General features: G+C 51.9%; 9 protein-coding genes across 9 annotated transcripts, besides 25 other annotated features; all 9 read right to left on the bottom strand.

Moving 5' to 3' along the window:
* Window positions 1–814: part of a sequence feature (haploid, non-Esmeraldo-like haplotype) that runs on past the window's edge.
* Window positions 815–2,057: a sequence feature (heterozygous, non-Esmeraldo-like haplotype).
* Window positions 1,332–1,402: a microsatellite.
* Tc00.1047053507601.90 (hypothetical protein, conserved) lies at window positions 1,685–4,012 on the bottom strand (the record flags this gene model as incomplete). Its single annotated transcript, XM_807383.1, has 1 exon — window positions 1,685–4,012. One exon carries the CDS (start codon window positions 4,010–4,012, stop codon window positions 1,685–1,687), a length of 2,328 nt encoding a protein of 775 aa, XP_812476.1.
* Window positions 2,058–2,158: a sequence feature (areas merged during assembly that could not be assigned to a particular haplotype. This can correspond to areas where the two haplotypes were merged or to regions with more than two copies in the genome that were merged during assembly.).
* Window positions 2,159–10,520: a sequence feature (heterozygous, non-Esmeraldo-like haplotype).
* Window positions 4,139–4,167: a microsatellite.
* On the bottom strand, window positions 4,507–5,370 carry Tc00.1047053507601.80 (hypothetical protein, conserved; the record flags this gene model as incomplete). Its single annotated transcript, XM_807382.1, has 1 exon — window positions 4,507–5,370. The coding sequence occupies one exon, from the start codon at window positions 5,368–5,370 to the stop codon at window positions 4,507–4,509; it is 864 nt and encodes a 287-aa protein (XP_812475.1).
* Window positions 4,680–4,729: a microsatellite.
* Window positions 5,598–5,634: a microsatellite.
* Window positions 5,664–5,713: a sequence feature (GA-rich).
* Window positions 5,874–5,896: a microsatellite.
* Window positions 5,898–7,208, bottom strand: Tc00.1047053507601.70 (dihydrolipoamide branched chain transacylase, putative; the record flags this gene model as incomplete). The annotated part of the gene is made up of 1 exon (XM_807381.1): window positions 5,898–7,208. One exon carries the CDS (start codon window positions 7,206–7,208, stop codon window positions 5,898–5,900), a length of 1,311 nt encoding a protein of 436 aa, XP_812474.1.
* Window positions 7,252–7,274: a microsatellite.
* Tc00.1047053507601.60 (hypothetical protein, conserved) lies at window positions 7,708–9,498 on the bottom strand (the record flags this gene model as incomplete). The annotated part of the gene is made up of 1 exon (XM_807380.1): window positions 7,708–9,498. One exon carries the CDS (start codon window positions 9,496–9,498, stop codon window positions 7,708–7,710), a length of 1,791 nt encoding a protein of 596 aa, XP_812473.1.
* Window positions 7,811–7,866: a microsatellite.
* Window positions 9,524–9,559: a microsatellite.
* Tc00.1047053507601.50 (uncharacterized protein) lies at window positions 9,846–11,297 on the bottom strand (the record flags this gene model as incomplete). The annotated part of the gene is made up of 1 exon (XM_807379.1): window positions 9,846–11,297. One exon carries the CDS (start codon window positions 11,295–11,297, stop codon window positions 9,846–9,848), a length of 1,452 nt encoding a protein of 483 aa, XP_812472.1.
* Window positions 10,521–11,361: a sequence feature (areas merged during assembly that could not be assigned to a particular haplotype. This can correspond to areas where the two haplotypes were merged or to regions with more than two copies in the genome that were merged during assembly.).
* Window positions 11,347–11,408: a sequence feature (T-rich).
* Window positions 11,362–11,410: a sequence feature (heterozygous, Esmeraldo-like haplotype).
* Window positions 11,411–12,433: a sequence feature (haploid, non-Esmeraldo-like haplotype).
* Window positions 11,649–11,677: a microsatellite.
* Window positions 11,836–11,858: a microsatellite.
* On the bottom strand, window positions 11,926–12,450 carry Tc00.1047053507601.40 (hypothetical protein, conserved; the record flags this gene model as incomplete). Its single annotated transcript, XM_807378.1, has 1 exon — window positions 11,926–12,450. The coding sequence occupies one exon, from the start codon at window positions 12,448–12,450 to the stop codon at window positions 11,926–11,928; it is 525 nt and encodes a 174-aa protein (XP_812471.1).
* Window positions 12,434–17,656: a sequence feature (heterozygous, non-Esmeraldo-like haplotype).
* Window positions 12,822–13,784, bottom strand: Tc00.1047053507601.30 (hypothetical protein, conserved; the record flags this gene model as incomplete). Its single annotated transcript, XM_807377.1, has 1 exon — window positions 12,822–13,784. The coding sequence occupies one exon, from the start codon at window positions 13,782–13,784 to the stop codon at window positions 12,822–12,824; it is 963 nt and encodes a 320-aa protein (XP_812470.1).
* Window positions 13,904–13,931: a microsatellite.
* Window positions 13,980–14,351, bottom strand: Tc00.1047053507601.20 (hypothetical protein, conserved; the record flags this gene model as incomplete). The annotated part of the gene is made up of 1 exon (XM_807376.1): window positions 13,980–14,351. The coding sequence occupies one exon, from the start codon at window positions 14,349–14,351 to the stop codon at window positions 13,980–13,982; it is 372 nt and encodes a 123-aa protein (XP_812469.1).
* Window positions 14,958–15,004: a sequence feature (AT_rich).
* Window positions 15,142–15,170: a microsatellite.
* Window positions 15,348–17,261, bottom strand: Tc00.1047053507601.10 (phosphoprotein phosphatase, putative; the record flags this gene model as incomplete). Its single annotated transcript, XM_807375.1, has 1 exon — window positions 15,348–17,261. The coding sequence occupies one exon, from the start codon at window positions 17,259–17,261 to the stop codon at window positions 15,348–15,350; it is 1,914 nt and encodes a 637-aa protein (XP_812468.1).
* Window positions 17,326–17,399: a microsatellite.
* Window positions 17,506–17,573: a sequence feature (T-rich).

Here is a 17,656-nt window from a genome sequence, read left to right as displayed (position 1 = left end):
GCTGGTCGCCACCCAGCTTCGCAAACACCGACTCCACATATGCATTCTCGTGCTGCAGTAGCCGTCGCGCCTCCGGGTTACGGCGGTCACGCATCCAATAGAATGGATCAGTGCGAACGTCGCCAAAGTGCACTATCCTGTGCTCCTTGCGGGGGTACATCGGCAGGCTCAAGATACCGGCAGCACTGCGTCTGCCGTGGTCGCCAGTATTCTTGCTGGTCCTTTTTCCCCTTCTCCCTTTCTTGCCTTGACTCGCTCCATTGGCCCGCATCCCCACCGCCGTCGTCTCTCCCCCTCTGTTTTGGTGCGAATATAATTTTTAGGATTTTTTTTTTTTTGTGTCAACACGTGTTACCGCTACTCTATATCCCCGTTCCCCTGGAAGCAACCTTTTTTTTTTTTCCCGTTTTTTTGGTTCATTTTAAGAAGTGTGCGAGAGAAATGCACACAAAAAGGAGAAAACAAAAAACAGCCAACAATTTGACCGGCACGCCACTAGAGGGGACTGGAAGGACATCAAACTGCAGGTATTATCGTCGTAAGGCCCTAAACTCCCTTCCAGGGACGCATCAAAAATAATAAAAAAACGCATGAATGTTATTTTTCGCAATCCAGTAGACAAACAAAATGCGCACACACACACACACAAAAGGAAAGAAACAACCACAAAAACAATAATATAAGAGCTGCCCAATGCGCTACGACAAAAACAGCGACTCCCACAAAAAAGACAATTCTCAGGCATCGTGTGAAACAAAAGTTTACCGTGCCGGCGAGAGGTCCATGACGTGTGACGCAATATTCGTTCCCACCCGGGAAGCCACTCCGCCAATAGACGGCGTAGGGCCTCCGTGAGAGGATTCCACGAAACGCGCTCGGACTCCGGTCCCACCGCCGGCTGCAGTCTCGTTAGGCCCGTCGGACTCCCCTCCCTGCTCCTCTGCAGGGGGTCAAAAGCTCCATTGTGTGCCCCATTACACACGCGTCGCTTCCTTCAACATTTCTTCAATCGCACGGAGGGAAGCGAGGCCAATGGCGTGTGCAGAATTGGCGGTCCCGGCATTCGAAGAGTGGCGAGAGGTGACGCACCTTATTCAACAACCCCTTTCACCCAGAGAGTCCGTCGTGCGATGCACGTGTACTCCTCCCATCCTTTGATCAGCACGGAAAAATCACAATGGACGTTGGAACAACCCGTGGGAATCGCCAACAGCGGAGACATCCGCAAACCAAAGCCGCTGACTTTAATACGCCCTCCTTTCACGTCATACGGGTTGCCGACGGTGGCCAAGTCATGCACAGACGATCCAACACGGTGGAGCACCACTGACATACATATATATATATATATATATATATATATATATATATATATATATATATATATATATATATATATATAACAGATTCCAAAAGGACAAAAGCCACTTAAAGAAAGGCCGTCACTGTTTTCATCCTCCAGTCTTCGTTGGCACCGCCACAACCATTACTCACAACAATAGCAATAATGGGGTGAGGAAAAAGGGTTATTACTTGCCATCCTTCGCGCTGATGGAAGTCATTCCTTGGCTTTTTTTCAGTTCCCTTCGTTCCCTCCTCTGGGGTCAATTTATTGTAGTACGTCCCTTTTTTCCTTTTTTTTTTTCTCCATCTTTGCTTCCATGATTACTACTCAATCGCAGGGCTAGTAGCCCTGAACTTGCATCTTGCGTGACGTGGGATTGACCGGCCCCGCACCCAACCGCTTTAGTTCACGGCGTATCTGGCGCTTACTCCGCCGTTTTTGCTGCGTTTGTTGTTGTTGTTTCCCTTCGGCGTTTTGTCGTGAGTTGTCCGTGACAAGCTCAATGATGCCGTCGTCGTCGTCGATGATGAGTTCCACTTCACCATCATTGTTCACAAACGTATCCATGACGGGATCGAGCTGGTGGTTTGTGCGCTTCTTCCGCCGAAGCGCGGCGCTCGTCAGTGTCCTTATGCGGTTCGCATTGGCCTCTGCATTGAACGCCTCCTGCGCGGTAAGGACCCCGCGGATGCCACTCGGCCGCGCGTAAAACATCAGCGACGCCGTCTTGTCAACGTCCTCATCCTCTTCGTCATTTTTATTGGCATGAGCATCCATCGACACATCGCCCTCCTCGCTAATGGCCCGGGCCTCCGCCGCACTGTCAAGATCGTCCCACTCGTCACCGTCGATGCCATCATCGTGGCTGTCGCATTCAACATCTTCCCACCCATCACTGTCTTTTCCATCCACATGCGCAGCAGGTAAGCCGACGACACCCGCATCTTTGGAGGGAGCGTAGTTGGGAGGGGGCTCAACGTACAAAAGAGCACCATCCACATACAGCTTCAGCACATCCCGGGCGGCACGGGACTTGTTTGGCCTGTCGTGTGCCCCCAAGTAACCACGCCTACGTGCCAATGCGTTGAGGAAGTGCTCCACCAAGGAATGACTCTCGTCCACATCGTCCTCAGCCCGCAGTGACACACCAAATTGTTTCTGCAGAACCTCGCGCGGAATACGGCGACATAATACGTTGACAGCGGACAAGGCATCGGTGGCTGTATCGATGGGCAGAATGCCGTCACAGACCATCTGTTCCCGTGTCGACGCAAACGACGGGAACACAAGACCCGGGCAATCACACAAAGCGACACGACGTTCGTTTGGGATGACAAGTGTCTGGAAGTGTTTGGTTTTGCCCGGTGTCGCGCTGACCACCACCTTCTTACAGCCGAGAATCGCGTTGATCGTGGATGACTTCCCGACATTGGGGTACCCAACAAGGCCAACCATAAGCGGTGTGTTCGCATCCCTTATTCCATAAACGGTGCGCCAGAGAGCAAGGCGGTCTAGAAGCTGCACAGGGTCCAAGACGGCCCATGGATGCAGCGCCTGCAGCTGCGACACCCGCGCATCACGTGCCTTCTCGTTCTCTGTCGGCGGCGGCGTCACTCTCGACGCTTGTTGCTTTTCTTGGCTGCGGCGCGCCTTCTCTGCCCGTCGCTGCTCGACGAGTTCATAAGGGTTCGCCACCTCCACCGGGGCCCGCAGCGACTTTTTGTTGTGCCGACGTTTCTCCCTTCGGTGCCGCAAAAGTTCGGGAACACAACTTTCATCCACTTGGTGGCCGTCAGCATCCAAAAACTCGTCTTCTTCCTCGTCGCCATCGTCCGCTTCCTCGTTCTGCTTTCCCTCCTGAGTTGCCGTCCTGCTCCCATCCTTCTCTCCGGTCGTTTCCGGGCTTGTCTTTGCGGCAGGAGCGGCGGAAAAAAAAATAAACGGCTCCCCACGCTCCGCGAAATACGTCGCCCACTCGCTGCGTTGACTCTCCGTGAGAAGATCAGACTTGTTCAGTAGGAATATAATCTCCTTTGACTTCCCTGCCGCATTGCACATGCTTCGCACATACGCCTCAAAATCTGCACACCGAAACACGAGTGGATTCCTGGCGTCGAGAATCATCAGCACCACATCCGCCCGTTCCACGACGCGCCACAACTGACGCCACACCTCCAGATTCTTCTCATATGGCGTCATGACAACTTTGTGCTCCTCTTCCATCTTCGCAAGAAGCCTCCTCCAGTCAAAAAACGCCGATGTCTCCATCGCCTGTACCGCCTCAGCTGACATGCCGTATTCCCATTTGGGCCGACGCGGTATTGTCAGCAACTCGCTGAGCTTGAGCCAGTCTACGCTTTCTTTGCTCATCGGCAGTACCTTGTCATTTGTGACGACATGTGGGGTTCCGTCAACCACAACACGGATATCCCGTTCCGCCTCATACCCCTTTTCGCGTGCATCCGCAATGAGAAGGAACTCCTCTAAATTACTTGTCTCCCAAATGGACTTTAACGGGGCACCTTTTTGTCGCTGCTGCTGCTGACGTTCCTCCTCCTGTAATATGGCTGCATTGCGCTCAGCCTCCAGCAGCCCACGGTACTTTTCGCGCTGGCTGCGTTGCGAGGCTTTTTTAGAGCGTTGAAAACTCTTTCCAAGAGACTGCATGCGTTATACGTGTGTATTTAATTATATTACCCCTCCTTATTGTGTGGGTGATGTATACTTAAAATTCTTTCTGTGTGTGCGCGTGGAGACAAAGGAAGGGTGCCCGTCTTTTTCTTCGCAATTACGTTTCTTTCTTCCTTCCTTCCTTCCTTCCTGTGTGGCTAAAATATCACGCAACGGCGTGGCTGTGACCCTATTCCAAGCAAAGAGTGGACAAAGTATCGGAAAGCCGCAGCAAAAGAAATGCATGTCAAACACGGAGAAAGAGAAAAAAGACTCGGCTCATCGAAAGCCACCTCGACGACAACGACGACGGAAACAACAACAACAACAGAAGCTCCTCACAGAGACACAGAGCCCCCGTCGTTTCATTTGCATTCTTTTATTCCTTTTTTTCTTCTTATTATAAGTCAGTGACACCATCTCCTCTTCCACACCAAAGAAAAAGCAGCCACTCCCCCCCAAAGTCCCCCTCTTCTTGTATACTCAGTGATTTAGTACGACGCATCGTAGACCTGCCCCTCAGCGCCATCGGGAGAGCGTTGGCGCTTGGGCATCACGTGGTAGTTGCCCGCAACAGTGGGCTCGAGAACACCCGTCGGCGGCATACCCATCGATGGCATGTAGCCTTGTTCTACATGAAAGGGGGGAAGGATACATGACGGAGGCTGCTGCTGCTGCTGCTGCTGCTGCTGTTGGTGATGATGCTGATGCTGCACCGGGGGGGCAGATCGCAGCTCACCGTGCCCGTGGGCATAGCTGCATTGATCACCCTTCACGCAACGGCCTAGCGCAAAGCGTTGACAGAGCTTTGTCTTGAGGAAGTTATCACGCGGTGCAGCGTAGTACGCGTGGGAGGATCCTTGGGGCGGAACATAGTACGACGCTCCGTCTCCCTCCACAACCTCCTCCATGGCGTTGTTCTTCATTGCAGGGCCGGCTGGTTGTGACAAAAAGGCATTCGTCCCCGTCAGCAGCGATGCCTCGCCCCCTGCCTGCATCGCGCAGTACAGCCTCCAGCTGGTCTCGTTGAAGCCGTAGTTAAAGTAGTCCTTGAGGTTTACCGCGGGGTCGTCCCATGGGCGCTTCTGCATCTGCGCGATGTCATATCCAAAGACGGCGCTGTTTATCTGTGGCCCACTGGCATGCTGCACGCAGAGCGGGATAAGACTCGACACGTCTCCCTTCGCCTCCTCCACATCCTTCTGCTGCTGTTGTCTTTGTGGCTCGTCTTTTACCCTTCCTCCCTCCATTCCGCCCGCGGCCGCAGGTGATGGCAATTCTGCGGCCGTCAGAAAGGGCTCCGTGTTCCCATCCGTGTGGTCAACCACGAAAGGGTTCTCCTCACTATCCGCCATCTTTTTTTTTCTCTTTTCCTCGCTATTTGTTTGTGTTTGTTCGTCTCCCCTCGGCTAATGATACTCTTGACAGCATGACAACACGACCCGGCGCAAACACCAGTGAAAACAGAGACTCGCAGGACCATTCATACACTCTCACATGTAGACGCATACAAACACACATGTGGAGATATTCACGCAGTCGTCGTTTCATTATTTTAGCAAAAAAACAACAACAAAATGAAAAAAAAAAAAAAAAAAATAAAAATAAAAATAAAAATAGACAAATCCGTCTTCTCTCAGCATATATGTCTCGCTCGCTCGCTCGTTCGCTCTTTCTTTCTCTCTCTCTCTCCCTCTCCCCACCCCACTCCCACGCACAGAGACCCCCTCTTTGCAGAACACAGCATCGCAGAAACAGTGACTGCTCCGTCAATAGCGCAAATAATAAATAGTAACAAAAGTAATATTGACAACATAAAACAAAAAATAGAATGTTTAATTCTTTTTTTTTTGGGTACTGGTGGTAGTGGTGGTGGTGGTGTCTACGCAATCAACTGCTGTGGGTTTTCAAGAAGGCCCTTCAATGCATTGTTGAACTGCACCATTGCCGCGCCTTCAATGACGCGGTGATCCGCCGTACTTGAGAGGTGCACAATATTTGCCCTTACAACATTGCCGTCGACGTCAAATCGGGGCAACACCTGCAGCCGCCCAAATGCAGATATCGCAACCTGCGGTGGAAGAATCATTGGTGTGGCGTACGTTGCCCCAATGGTGCCGACATTGCTGATGGTAAATGTGCCGTCACGCATGTGTTCCGGTGGGATTCGATTCTTGCGGCCCAATTCGACCAACTCGTTTACCTCCTGCACAATGTCCATGGTACCTTTCTGCTCCACGTTTCGAATAACTGGAACGATCAAACCCTTTGGCGAGTGGACAGCGAAGCCAATATTATGTGCCTTCCTTATAATAAAAGTCTCACATTTTTGAGAGACATGTGAGTTGATTTGCGGATGCTGCAGCAACGCCAAAGATGCCGCTTTGATAAATAGAGGCAACAACGATAATTTTGGAGTTGCGTCACCGGGAGAGCGTGGCGTCAGGTTTCTCCTTAGCTCCTCACGAAACTTCAAGAGAGACGTCAACTCAATCTCGTCACACGCTGTGAAGCTTGGAATCTTTCCCGCCTCTGTCATGGTGCTCACCATTACATGGCGGATGCCCGTGAGGAGTGAAACCACCACATCCCCCTCATCGTTGCCATGACTCTGCGCGTGCGCCAAGACATCCTTCTTTAAGATGCGCCCATTCTCACCCGTACCTGACAACTTTTCAATGTCGACACCGCATTCGCGTGCAAAACCTCTCGTCGCAGGGGTGGCCAACAGTTTCACTGCGGTGGTGGTGGGGGTCGTACTTGCCGCCTTTATCTTCTGCTTCCCTGGACTGCTGCTGCTGCTGGTGGTGGTGGGTTCTGCCACGGCAGCCGCTTCCTGCGGTTGGGGCTCAGCTCCTGAGGCGTCATCCTTCACGTCGTCGTCGACCTCGATATCAACGAGGGGGTGACCGACCAGCGTAGACTCTCCAACCGTTATGTGAACAGCCCTGATGACCCCTGCGTACCTGGAGGTTATGTCCACCAACGCCTTATCGCTCTGCACCTCACATATCTTGTCAAACTCCTCAATCTTTTCCCCCGGCTTCACAAAGACCGTCACCACATCCACCTTCTGTATGCCCTCGCCAATGTCAGCCAGTTTGTACGGAATGATGGTCCCCCATCGGGGGCGACTGAAGTGAAAAAACCGCGCCGCACAAATCCTGTGAGGCCACAGTGCGATGCGTCGCATCAATTCAAATTATCCTCGGCTCCACCTAAACTTCAGAGCGTAAAAGAAGAAGAAGAAGAAGAAAAAAATCCACATCGTCAGTCACGCTCACCATATGATTCGTGTCACCCACAATTAACAAAGAGACCCCTTCCCCAAAGAAGAAAAAACAAACAAAAAAGAAGGACCAAAAATATCAGGGGGGCATTAAAATATGCCAAACAAATATATAACTTTAGTGGAGGAGGTGAGGGATCCCTTGACAACAAATCCCCACCAATAGCTTCTAGACAAGGCTCTATCATATGTGCATCTATGCAGCTGAAATATGGACGATACCTCATGGGCCCCCCTCACCCAAACGTTTCCCCAGAAATAAAACCCGGTAAATCATAATTCGTGGTAATTAATGATGAGAATAATAATTCTTCCTCCTTTCTTTGCATCTATTTTATTGACCCACCTCTTCTTGCCGTTATATATATGTTTCTCCTCTTCCGGATATTTCTTTTCTATAGGTCTAAGCAGAACGCATGCGCAACTTCAGTTTAAGCAAAGCAGCCTTTAATTGTTCCGCTGTCATGGTGGGATACGACCGAGAGTACACGGACGACGTGGAAGGTCCACTACTACTGGTGCTGCTACTACCACCATTGCTGCTGCTTCCACTGTTAGCACTGGTGTCAATGCTTGTTGCACCGGCCTCATATTCATCTTCACGCGTCTCTTTTCCAGGGCGCCGTGCCATTGAAAGTGGGGAACTCATTGAGCTAAGAGTGACGTTTCCGTGACAAGTAGAGACATCCACCGTTTCATTGACGTCTGCGCTGTCTGAAGACACCTTCGCCAGCTTATCCTGCAGGGCCTTAAGGTTTCGAAGGAATTGTTCGTGATGTAGCGCCAGGTTCGGAGGCTCGTCGTGAGTAGACAAATTGAGTTGTGCAACATCTGGATTTTTTGCTGTCGCGGCCGAGGGGCATAAAGAGAGTGGTGGTGGCAGTGACAACGACGATGACGGCGGCACCTCCAGCGGTAATGACTGCTCCGACGACCGCAACGTGCGGGACGGCGATGAATTCAGTTTGGTTGACACCACCACCTGCGGTGACATGGGCGTCGGTTGTGGCGCGACGGACGCCGCATTTGGCGCATTGCTTCCTGCCTCCGATGTCGCCTTCTCTTCGGCATCATCAGCATCAGCCGGCGCCTCCTCAGGGATGGGGTACACATGAAAGGGCCTCGGGTGCAATTGCACGACGACTTCTGATTCGCCAGGCAACAGGCACGACACGCTGGAGAGAGGAAAGGGACGCATTTCATCGGCATCATCGTTGTCCTCCTTCAAACTCAATTCGTCGTTAAGAGGCAACGGCCCACTAAGAAACAGTTGCCCAAACTCCACCTCCTCCTGCGCTTTGAGCATTGCCACCCGCCGTGTCTCTAAAACCTTGCCGCTCACCGAATTGTCATCCTGCGGCTCCGCGACAATGCGTTGCTCCAGTGCCGCCATATTCGCTGCCCGCCGCCTGGCTGCTTCGCGTGCCTCCTTCGCTTCCTTATCGCGCTCCGACAAGTACGCCGCCGCCCGCTCCGCTGCCTCGCGTTGACACTGCTGAAGCTTTTCCCTCTCGCCCGCCAGTTCTCGTTTCCGCTCCTCGGCAAACTGCACGGCAGCAGCCTCACCGCGCGCCGCCCTGCGATGTCCGTCATCATTATCTGCCGTCACCATCACCACACTTGCGACGGGTGTCGGCGTGCGTGCTTGCATAATTGCCGTGTGCGATAGAGCCCCGGCAAGTGGAGAGCCGTGAGACGCAAAAGACGGCAGACGTGGCGACGGCTGGGCAATCCTCGTCTTACTGCGTTTGTCCTCCACCTCCCGCACCGCTTTCTTGCGCCCCACAATGCTACGATGCGGCTCATCTTGTAGTGCCCGCGTGACGCGCTCCGTGGCCCGTGCGATGCGGTGCCTCTCCCGTTCCAACGCGTGTTCGGCCACCCAAGCGTTTATCTCGTCGCTCGCATGTCGTTGTTGCGCCGCCGTCAATTCAGCCGCCCCCCGCATCCCCTCACCGAGTCTCGACTGTCCGTCGTACAAGACCCGATCAATGAGCGCGGCCTGCTGCTGCACCTCGCACTCCCACTGCTTTCGCATGTCTTCTCGTACCTTGACTGCCTGTGCACTTTTCTGCGCCGCGTACGCGCGGGCTCGCTGCACTCCAATCGCACTTCCGATACGTCGCGCCTCCTCAAAGCGCGCGCGCCGCACCGCTGCTTCCTGCTGCTCCCGCACATATCGCAAGGACACCATTCACTATATAGATGGATAAATATAGGTGTGTGTGTGTGTGTGTGTGTGTGTGTGTGTGTGTTTATTGCTTCTGTATTCCTTTTTGTACTCTTAACAATATCTTTCTTGTTGTTGTTGGTTAGAGCCAAAAGTTATTAAACTCAGAGAGCTAAAAATCGTACGCACACACACAGAGAGAGAAAGAAATGGAGAACGAAGGGAGAGGAGAAACAATATAAGAAAAAGATCACGTTCATTCCCCAATAAAACAAACATAACAACTCCATAAGCCCATCACGCATTGCCTCACATTCATATATTTATTATGATGTCTACATGTATTCACAATGCGCTCGACGATTCACCTTCTATGTGTGGCTCGGTGCGCCGGATGAAGGCTCCACACGCACCACCGACGGCGACGACATGTTGCCGTCAGGGGCATATTCCGTCAACTGCGTGGACGGCGCATGTGACAACGTCACACCTCCCGCAGAGGACGAGAGACGACGGCGGTGACGCGTCGTAGAGTCAAACTTGCGCAATGCCTGCGATACGGCAGCTGAGAACCCCCGCAGCTGCTCATCCACATCGTCCTCCTCCCGCTTGTGAATGCGATCTGCAGCCTCACTTTGTTCCCGTTGTTCCTGTAACAGACGTCTAAACTCCGTCACTTGACTCGCACTACGCTCTGCCTCATGCCGCCATCGCCCAACCTCCGCACGCAGCTCTTCTTCTATGCGACCATGTGCTTGTCGTTCCGCTCGTATTGTTTGCATCTCCTGCTGTAAAGCCGTAAGTGACTTCAGCTCCGCCTCGTAACTTTGCTTCTCAGCGCGTACTTTGTGAAGTTCCCCCTCACTTTCCCTGAGACGGTGGTGGGCACGTGCAAGCTCCTCCCGCGCAGTGCGCAACGCCTCCTCCTGATCCATAATACGTTGGCAGAGAAACGCCACAAGTGCCTCATCCGTGCCGATAAAATGTTCCATCTGCTCCCGCAGCCTTGCTTCCCCTCTTTCTAAAGTTGGCTCCACGTGGTGACTCGCGTTCGTGGCGAGGCTCTCCAGGCCTCGAAGTTTTTGCTGTAGCTCCCGCAATTGTTGACAGGACGCGTTGCACGCTGTGAGAACCTGCTCATGCGCGTACAGGGCCTCTGATCGGGCTGAGAGGGTGCGTCGCTGACCCTCGCTGCTACTGCAGTGACTCTGCCGCAGCACCTCCTTCGCGCGGCCGAGTTCATACCGCAGCTCCTCCACGACACGCTCCAGACCGGCCTCATTGCCCCGACTCACTCGCAGCGCCTCCTCAACCTGCTTCAGCCGCTCTGCGCCGTCGTGTTGGATCTTCGCGACCGCCTCTCGATGGCCCGAGATCGCAGCGTTGAGATCATCGGCGTATTTGCCGGCCTCCGCCTCCGTGCGAAAGAGCCGCTCCGTCAGTTGCTGGAGTCTGCTCTCTAACACGGCAATCTGCTCACGCTGCATCTTGCTCTCCTTCACGGCAGACTCCTGCGCCAGCCGGGATTCCTGCAGCTGCTTCTCTAAACCCGTCACGGTTGCCTGCAGCTGCGCCGCACGCCGCTCATGTTCCTTCACGGCACCCACCTTCACCCGCAGCTGATGCATGAGGTTGAAGTTTATGTGCTTCAGGTCCTTCTCCAGCCCCTCCTTCTCCACACTGACGGATGTGAGCCTCTCGGCCGCCGTTTTGCACCGGGCGAGAAGCCGCGTGTTTTCCGCCTTCAGTTCTCTGTTCTCGTCGTTGAGCGCTGCGAGAAGCCGCTTCGTCTCGGCAAGCAGCGCCTCCCTTGCCGAGTCCATCACACCCGTTACGGCCCCTGTTGGGTGATGGCAACGGCAACGGCGGTGGAAAACAAACAAAAAAAAGAGCCAAAAAGAAGAAAAAGAAAAAAGAAAGGGAGAAAAAAAAAACACTGGCAGCCAAAACGAGAAGCGCAAAAGGAAAAAAAAAAAACGGTAGAAACAAACAAAAACAAATGCGAGGAGGACGCACGGGCGTTTGTGGGGGAACAGCCATGCATGAAACCTTTTCCTTTCTTTTTTTTTTTCGGCACTTGGGAGGCGTAAAACGAAGCAGCAACAAACGTTATAACAAAAGTAGGGAATATAAATATATGCACGTAATTAGGCATGAAGAAAGTAGAGGGAGGCAAGAAAAAAAAAAAAAAAAAAAAAAAAAAGGACGTCCTTTTGATATAAATTTTATATTTCCGTATCCGTCCACGCCCCTCTGCCACGCATCGTATGATGCATGCACATGAATGAATGACTTTTAAGCTGCCGCCGCCCCCCTCCTCCTCCTCTTCTGTTCTCCTCCCACTGCGGCGTGTGAGTGTGCAATAATAATAATAATAATAATAAGCAAAAGAGCAAAAAAAAAAAAAAAAAGAAGCAAAGGGAATTATTTACCACAGCCTCTCTCTTCTTCCTAAATACTGTCCTTTTTAAGAGCTGAGCGGGACTGCAGAAAAGCCCGTGCCATGGGGACTCCCACCTTGGCCACGGCAAGAAAGATGTGAATCTTTTCTCTCGGACAGCGGTCAATGATCTCCCTCAGTTCCATCCAGTGGACTTCAGAGAACTCCTGTTGCGCGCAGGTTTCTTTGGGTGGAATGACGTTCACCTTCTCGATGTTGCCGGAGTCTGTGAAGAAAAGCAGGACGCGCTGCTCCTGGCCCTGGAAACCAAAGTTCCGGAGATTTGATGTGCGGCGAAGTTCGTAGCGGAACTCCCTCGGATCACCGCTGGGCGGCGGAACTTCCCCCACGAAGTGAAGGTCCTCCTTACAAAGAGAAGTCTCTTCGTACACCTCGCGGTACGCGGCATGGAGGAGATCGGCGTCCTTCTCTATTCCTCCCTGCACAAACTGAAATAAATTGTCTTGAATGCGCCTGCAGCCAAGAAAGCGAAGGTCCTCATTAAATATGGCAACACAAACGTTCTTCCTGTACATGGATTAAATGCGTACTTCTGGGCGTCCCTGTTTGGGTTTCAAAAGAAAGACCTACCTGTACTTGTCTCCGCTCCTCGCTGCTTCTACGCTTCAAGCTCCCCAGCCCACCCCGCTCCCTTCTCAAACCACCACCACCACCACAACAACAACAAAAAATATATACAAAAAAGAACGTTGGCGACAATGGTGAGAAGTACACACAATGCAATTTCTAATAATATGGACTGACAAAAGAGGGTGACAATTGGAAATGAAGCGTGCATGTGCGTAACGGAGACGCAAGGCTGTTGTGCAAGACAGCTATGTACGTTCCCTCTCATTTTCAGCACCGCATCATCATTGCTCGGCAGAAAGTCACGCACTGTGGTTTGTCACGCCTCTTGTCGAGAGAGTGCACGGTAGTAGCGCCGTTTGTAGTCGAAGGACTGCACGGCCTCTTCGGCCTGCGTTGAAGTCGGTCCGCTTTTCGAGGCGGCCCACGCAACGACGTCGCCCAAACGCTGCTGTTGAAACTCGCGGTCCGGCGGGCTCTGAATCGGCAGCCAGCGGCCATAAATTTCTGCGGGGTCCTTCCGCGTCCACGGGACAATCAGTCGGCTCTCCTCCAGCTGCTCCATCATAAACTCGGCGAGTGGTGCGGTGTCTGTAAAAGTGACAATTCCGCGCGGATCTGCAGGACCCTCACGCACCCTCAGTACTCTGTGAACCAAACAAAGAAATTCCCGCGTAACAAGACGTCGGTAACTCCCGCTTTCCGACCAGAAAGGGACAGGCATCGGCACGACGCACACATCGGCTGTGGTAGGCGGCATGAGGCGCTGCAGCAAAAATGGTGCGTCGCTGCGAACAAAATGCACTCGCGGGCCGTACCGTGGCACCAGCGCGGTGGCTGCATCCAGCAATGCCGACAGCGCGTGATCCACAACGAACACACTATGACCCTTATCCATCGCTAGCTGCCTTTGGAGGTATCCAACGCTTCGAGAGCCAACAATAAGCACATGTCGTTTCGCCGCCGACGTCCATGGCTGGACAAGAAACCGTCTAAATTCTTCAGTGACATGTGTAGCAAGCGACCCCCGAAGCCCCTCGCGGTGCACTCCGTTCGTGGGCGGAAGAATTGCCAACTGAAACGCAGGGAAATGCACAGCGACCTCTTCATCGTAAGTCGCATGGGCGCTGCCGTTGCGCCGCTTCAGGTTGTCCGCCACCAGAGAATCGTGGCGTCGCACGGCGTCGTGGAGCTCCTCTTTTTGCTGCTCCGCCGTTGAGCTGCGGGTAATAAACATGAGTTTGGGCGCCAGCAAAATGTTATGGCGGCGGCTCGACAACATCTCCTCTCACGGAACAGCAGACAGCAAACCGTCCCAGTTCCCTTCCTTCTTCCCCACCTTGCAGATAGACATAGACCACCCCAAAAGAAACAAACAAACAAAGAGTGAAGAGGCCACAAAGAGGGAGAGAGACAGAGAGAGAGAGAGGGTGAAAGGGGGGGGAAAAAAAAGAAAGCAAGCGTATTTGTGACAATTTTATCGCGGCGCCAGTGGGTCCCGCACAGGAACACATCGACTTTGGGCCCACCGCCGCACTTCATCATCCGGCATCTCCAGCAGCCCCCGCAATTGTTTTCCCCGCGTCTCCATCCCTCTTCCGTAGCGACTGCGGTAGTACCTGCTTGCGTAGCGTGCATGGAGCATATCCTTTTTCACCCTGTCGCAGTGGGCGGGTAGTTTTTCCAGCAGAGCCGCCACCACCTCCTCTCGACTGCTCTCGCTCCGCGGCTTAACCTCAAGCAAAAGACGCCGCAGTGACGGGGCAGCTGGGATCGCCACGGGTTGGTGACAGAAGGGCGACAACAGCAAAGCACGACCCAACGCCATGGACGAAGGGCAGAAGACCATTTTTTTTTTCAACAGGCCAAAGAAAAGGGAATAATAATAAAATCCTCCGCCTCGTCCTACTCTTTTTTACCCGCCGCCTGCAGCTACGGCCCACCCACCCACAGAAGACCAGATTAGCCCACTTCCGTGCAGGAATTTAAAAAAAGAAAAACAGCCACAAAGAAAGGGCAAATAAGAGGCGATGCAGAGACATGCAGCAATGCGTATACTCAACAAGGGGAAGGGGATAATAAAATAATAAAACAACAACCCGACAAGAAACTCTCACACACGGACACAAACACACAAAACACAATACAACACAACACACACCCGTTTTCTCTTCCCTTTGCTCCCTTGAGTCAACATTGTGCAAAAGCGACAAGACTGCCGCCACAGACCTCCGTGCGTGTATATAAATAAATAAACAAATATAGCGAGAAAGAAAGGGGAATGGGGAGGGTAGAAGCAAAAAGGAGGAAAAAAGCAAGAATAAACGCACAAAACAAAGTCTTCGCTCGCGGTCTTTATTCCTTTTGAGGGGGCGGTGGAAGAAGAGATGCATGTGTATATTCTCACCGTAAAAGTCTTTCAGCCACGCAAAAGCCTTTCACCCATTTTCCTCTCTTTTTATTTTATTTAAAACATAAAAACATTTTCTTTTTTTATTTATTGATTGAAGGAACATATCTTCCCCACCCCCTTCTTCTTTTTCTTTTTTCTCCGTTTTCCACCACGCCCCTCCTTTTGTTTCAGCCCCTTCTCTTCCCTGGAGAGCAAGTATAGCAATGCACACATACACCTCTTGAAAATACATATATATATATATATATATATATACAGTTCCCCTCCCACACACACACAGACTCTCTCTCTCTCCCTCTCTCACCTCTTTTTGTTTTTTTCGGCTGCTTTGTTTTCTTTTCTACGACATGTCGGCCACAATAATACATTGGCAATAAGGCGGGTTGCCTGACAGAAGGAAGAAGAGTAAAAGGAAGTGGTTGGAAAAGTCTTCTACAGGCGCTTGAGACGCGGTACAAATCCAGGGACGCTCTTTCCCAGTGTACGTGGGGAAACAGGGCCCTTAACTTCCTTCGACTCCTGCCGCTGCGGCTTCTTAATGGCCATGCGCATTTTTCCGTTGGCCACTAATATGCAGCCTGCACCGTTTTGATGCCCGGCGTAGTCGGAGGTGGAGAAGATCGTCACAACACGGGCATTGTCGGACAATCGCAGACCATCCGCCTTCTCCTGGTGGGCACGAAAGATGTATTGATAGTTGTAGCGCTCACAGAACATGTCAACGGCGCGAGAACCAAATGTTTTAATATCAGGCCCACGCGGGTTCGGACCAAAGCCGTATTTATCGAGTTGATGGTTTGGTGGGGCGGGGTCGGACCACAACAAGTCATTCACCATCATGCGCTGTGCGACGTTTGTCGGGTCCGTACACTGCACTACAGGGACTCGGGGAAAGGAGGGGTCGGAGAGAATCTCCAGCCGCTTATCTTCCCCGCCCGTGTACTGTGGAAGCCCACCGTGAACACAAAAGATTTTCTTGTCAATATCAGCAATAACGGGAAGGAACTGGAACACCTCATTGACGGCAACCCAAACATCAATGCCTCGTTCCCGACCAAACTTGTCAAGGCATTGATATTTAAAGGAGCTGTAGCCGTATACATCCATGTCCCCATTTACCTCCGGTGACTCATGATTACCGCGCAGAAGCGTCACCTTCGATGGATTGATGACCTTCAAAGCCAGAAGATACATGACACATTCTAGGGAAAAGGCTCCTCGATCCACATAGTCGCCAAGGAACAGAAGATGTGTCGTGGTGTACTTGAGCATAATATCGTCGAAGCCCACCACCTTCTCCAAGAAGTAAGCCATATCGGCAAAGTTGCCATGAATATCACCAAATACTGTAATGGGGGATTTGAGGCGAACGAAAAGGGGTTCCTTTGCCACCACCTCACGGCATTGACTACATACAGAAATGACAAGTTTACAGAATTCGGGAAGGTTTTCATATGAAAATCCATTATGGGTGGGGTTTGCAGCACGACGTATCGTCTCAATGAGACGAGCCGCATCTACAGGCGGCTGAGTGGGGGAGTTCATGTAATTTCGCATGTCCTGCAACTGAAGCATCGTACTGTGACTGGCAACAGCCTCATCGAATGCCCGGGGTTTATTCCCTGAACCAGGTGCTACACCAGCCCGCGGCGTGTCCGGCTCAGCCACCCCTTTTTGACCCACAGCGTTCTGCAGCAAATCCACAATTGTGACGGTTTGTGGGAGGTTCACAAAGTCATCCTCACAGAGAAGCACATTCTGTGAAAAGACGTACTTTTCCGGTAAATTTGCCACACCACCTCCAACTTGAGAGCCCTCTTGGGTGCGCTTGTCATCCCGTCGCTTCCCATGGAATGCGGGTTCCACCAATATGACACTCTCCAGCATCCTTAGTCGTTCTTCCATCTTAAAGACCGTATTAAATATGTTTGGCAAAAGTTCCGGGGGAACCTTAGAAATAAAGCTGTTAAACTCCGTGGGGGTGATCTTCGCATTGCTGATGCAGTCGTAGTTTGTGTGGCTTCGGCCAGAGAGTATTTCTTCCGTCGTGATGAGGTCAAGTTCAACGGACCAATCCGGCTTCAGTGTCTTGATACGGCCAACTTTGTAAAGCGCCCTGCCGTCGGTAGAGTCCTCCACACGGCAACGAACAAAAAACCCCGAGACCAGCGAAAAGAGCCTTGAGCGTATCTTGTGGTGCCATTCCGAGAGTTTTTCCCGATTGATCGTGACGGCCTGCGCCATCTCAAGGGTAATGAAGGCCTCCGTGCGGAAAGAGTGGCTCATGCCGGGCGGGGTTATCTCCGGTGGTGCCTGCGGCGACGACGGCACGCTGGGTGGATCCATTTCCTGCACTTCTTTCCTGGGCTTTGCTGGGATGTATTATCACCGCTGCTGCTGCTGCTGTTGCTAATAGTAAGAATAATAACTAATAATTAATTAATTAATCAATTAAATAATAATAATAATAATAAATAATAATAACGACGATGGAAACAACTGGTGTTTTTCCCTCCTCCTCGCTCGTTGTTTGACCCTTTAATTTATGGCTCTATGCGTGCTTGCGGAGATGCCGCCGTGTCATGTGAGCAAAAAAAAAAAAAAAAACAACAACAACCGGAAAAGAAATGAAAACAAAACAAAACGGAAAGGAGAAAAGTTTCAAATGACATCCACCACTTGCGGCAGCAAATACACTCACACATGTGTGTTTGCTTGTGTGTTTTCCTGCGGCACCAGGG

The sequence above is a fragment of the Trypanosoma cruzi genome, genomic scaffold (assembly GCF_000209065.1).
Source record: "Trypanosoma cruzi strain CL Brener 1047053516249 genomic scaffold, whole genome shotgun sequence".
Lineage (NCBI taxonomy): Eukaryota > Euglenozoa > Kinetoplastea > Trypanosomatida > Trypanosomatidae > Trypanosoma > Trypanosoma cruzi.
This window is presented reverse-complemented; position numbering and strand designations above follow the sequence as displayed.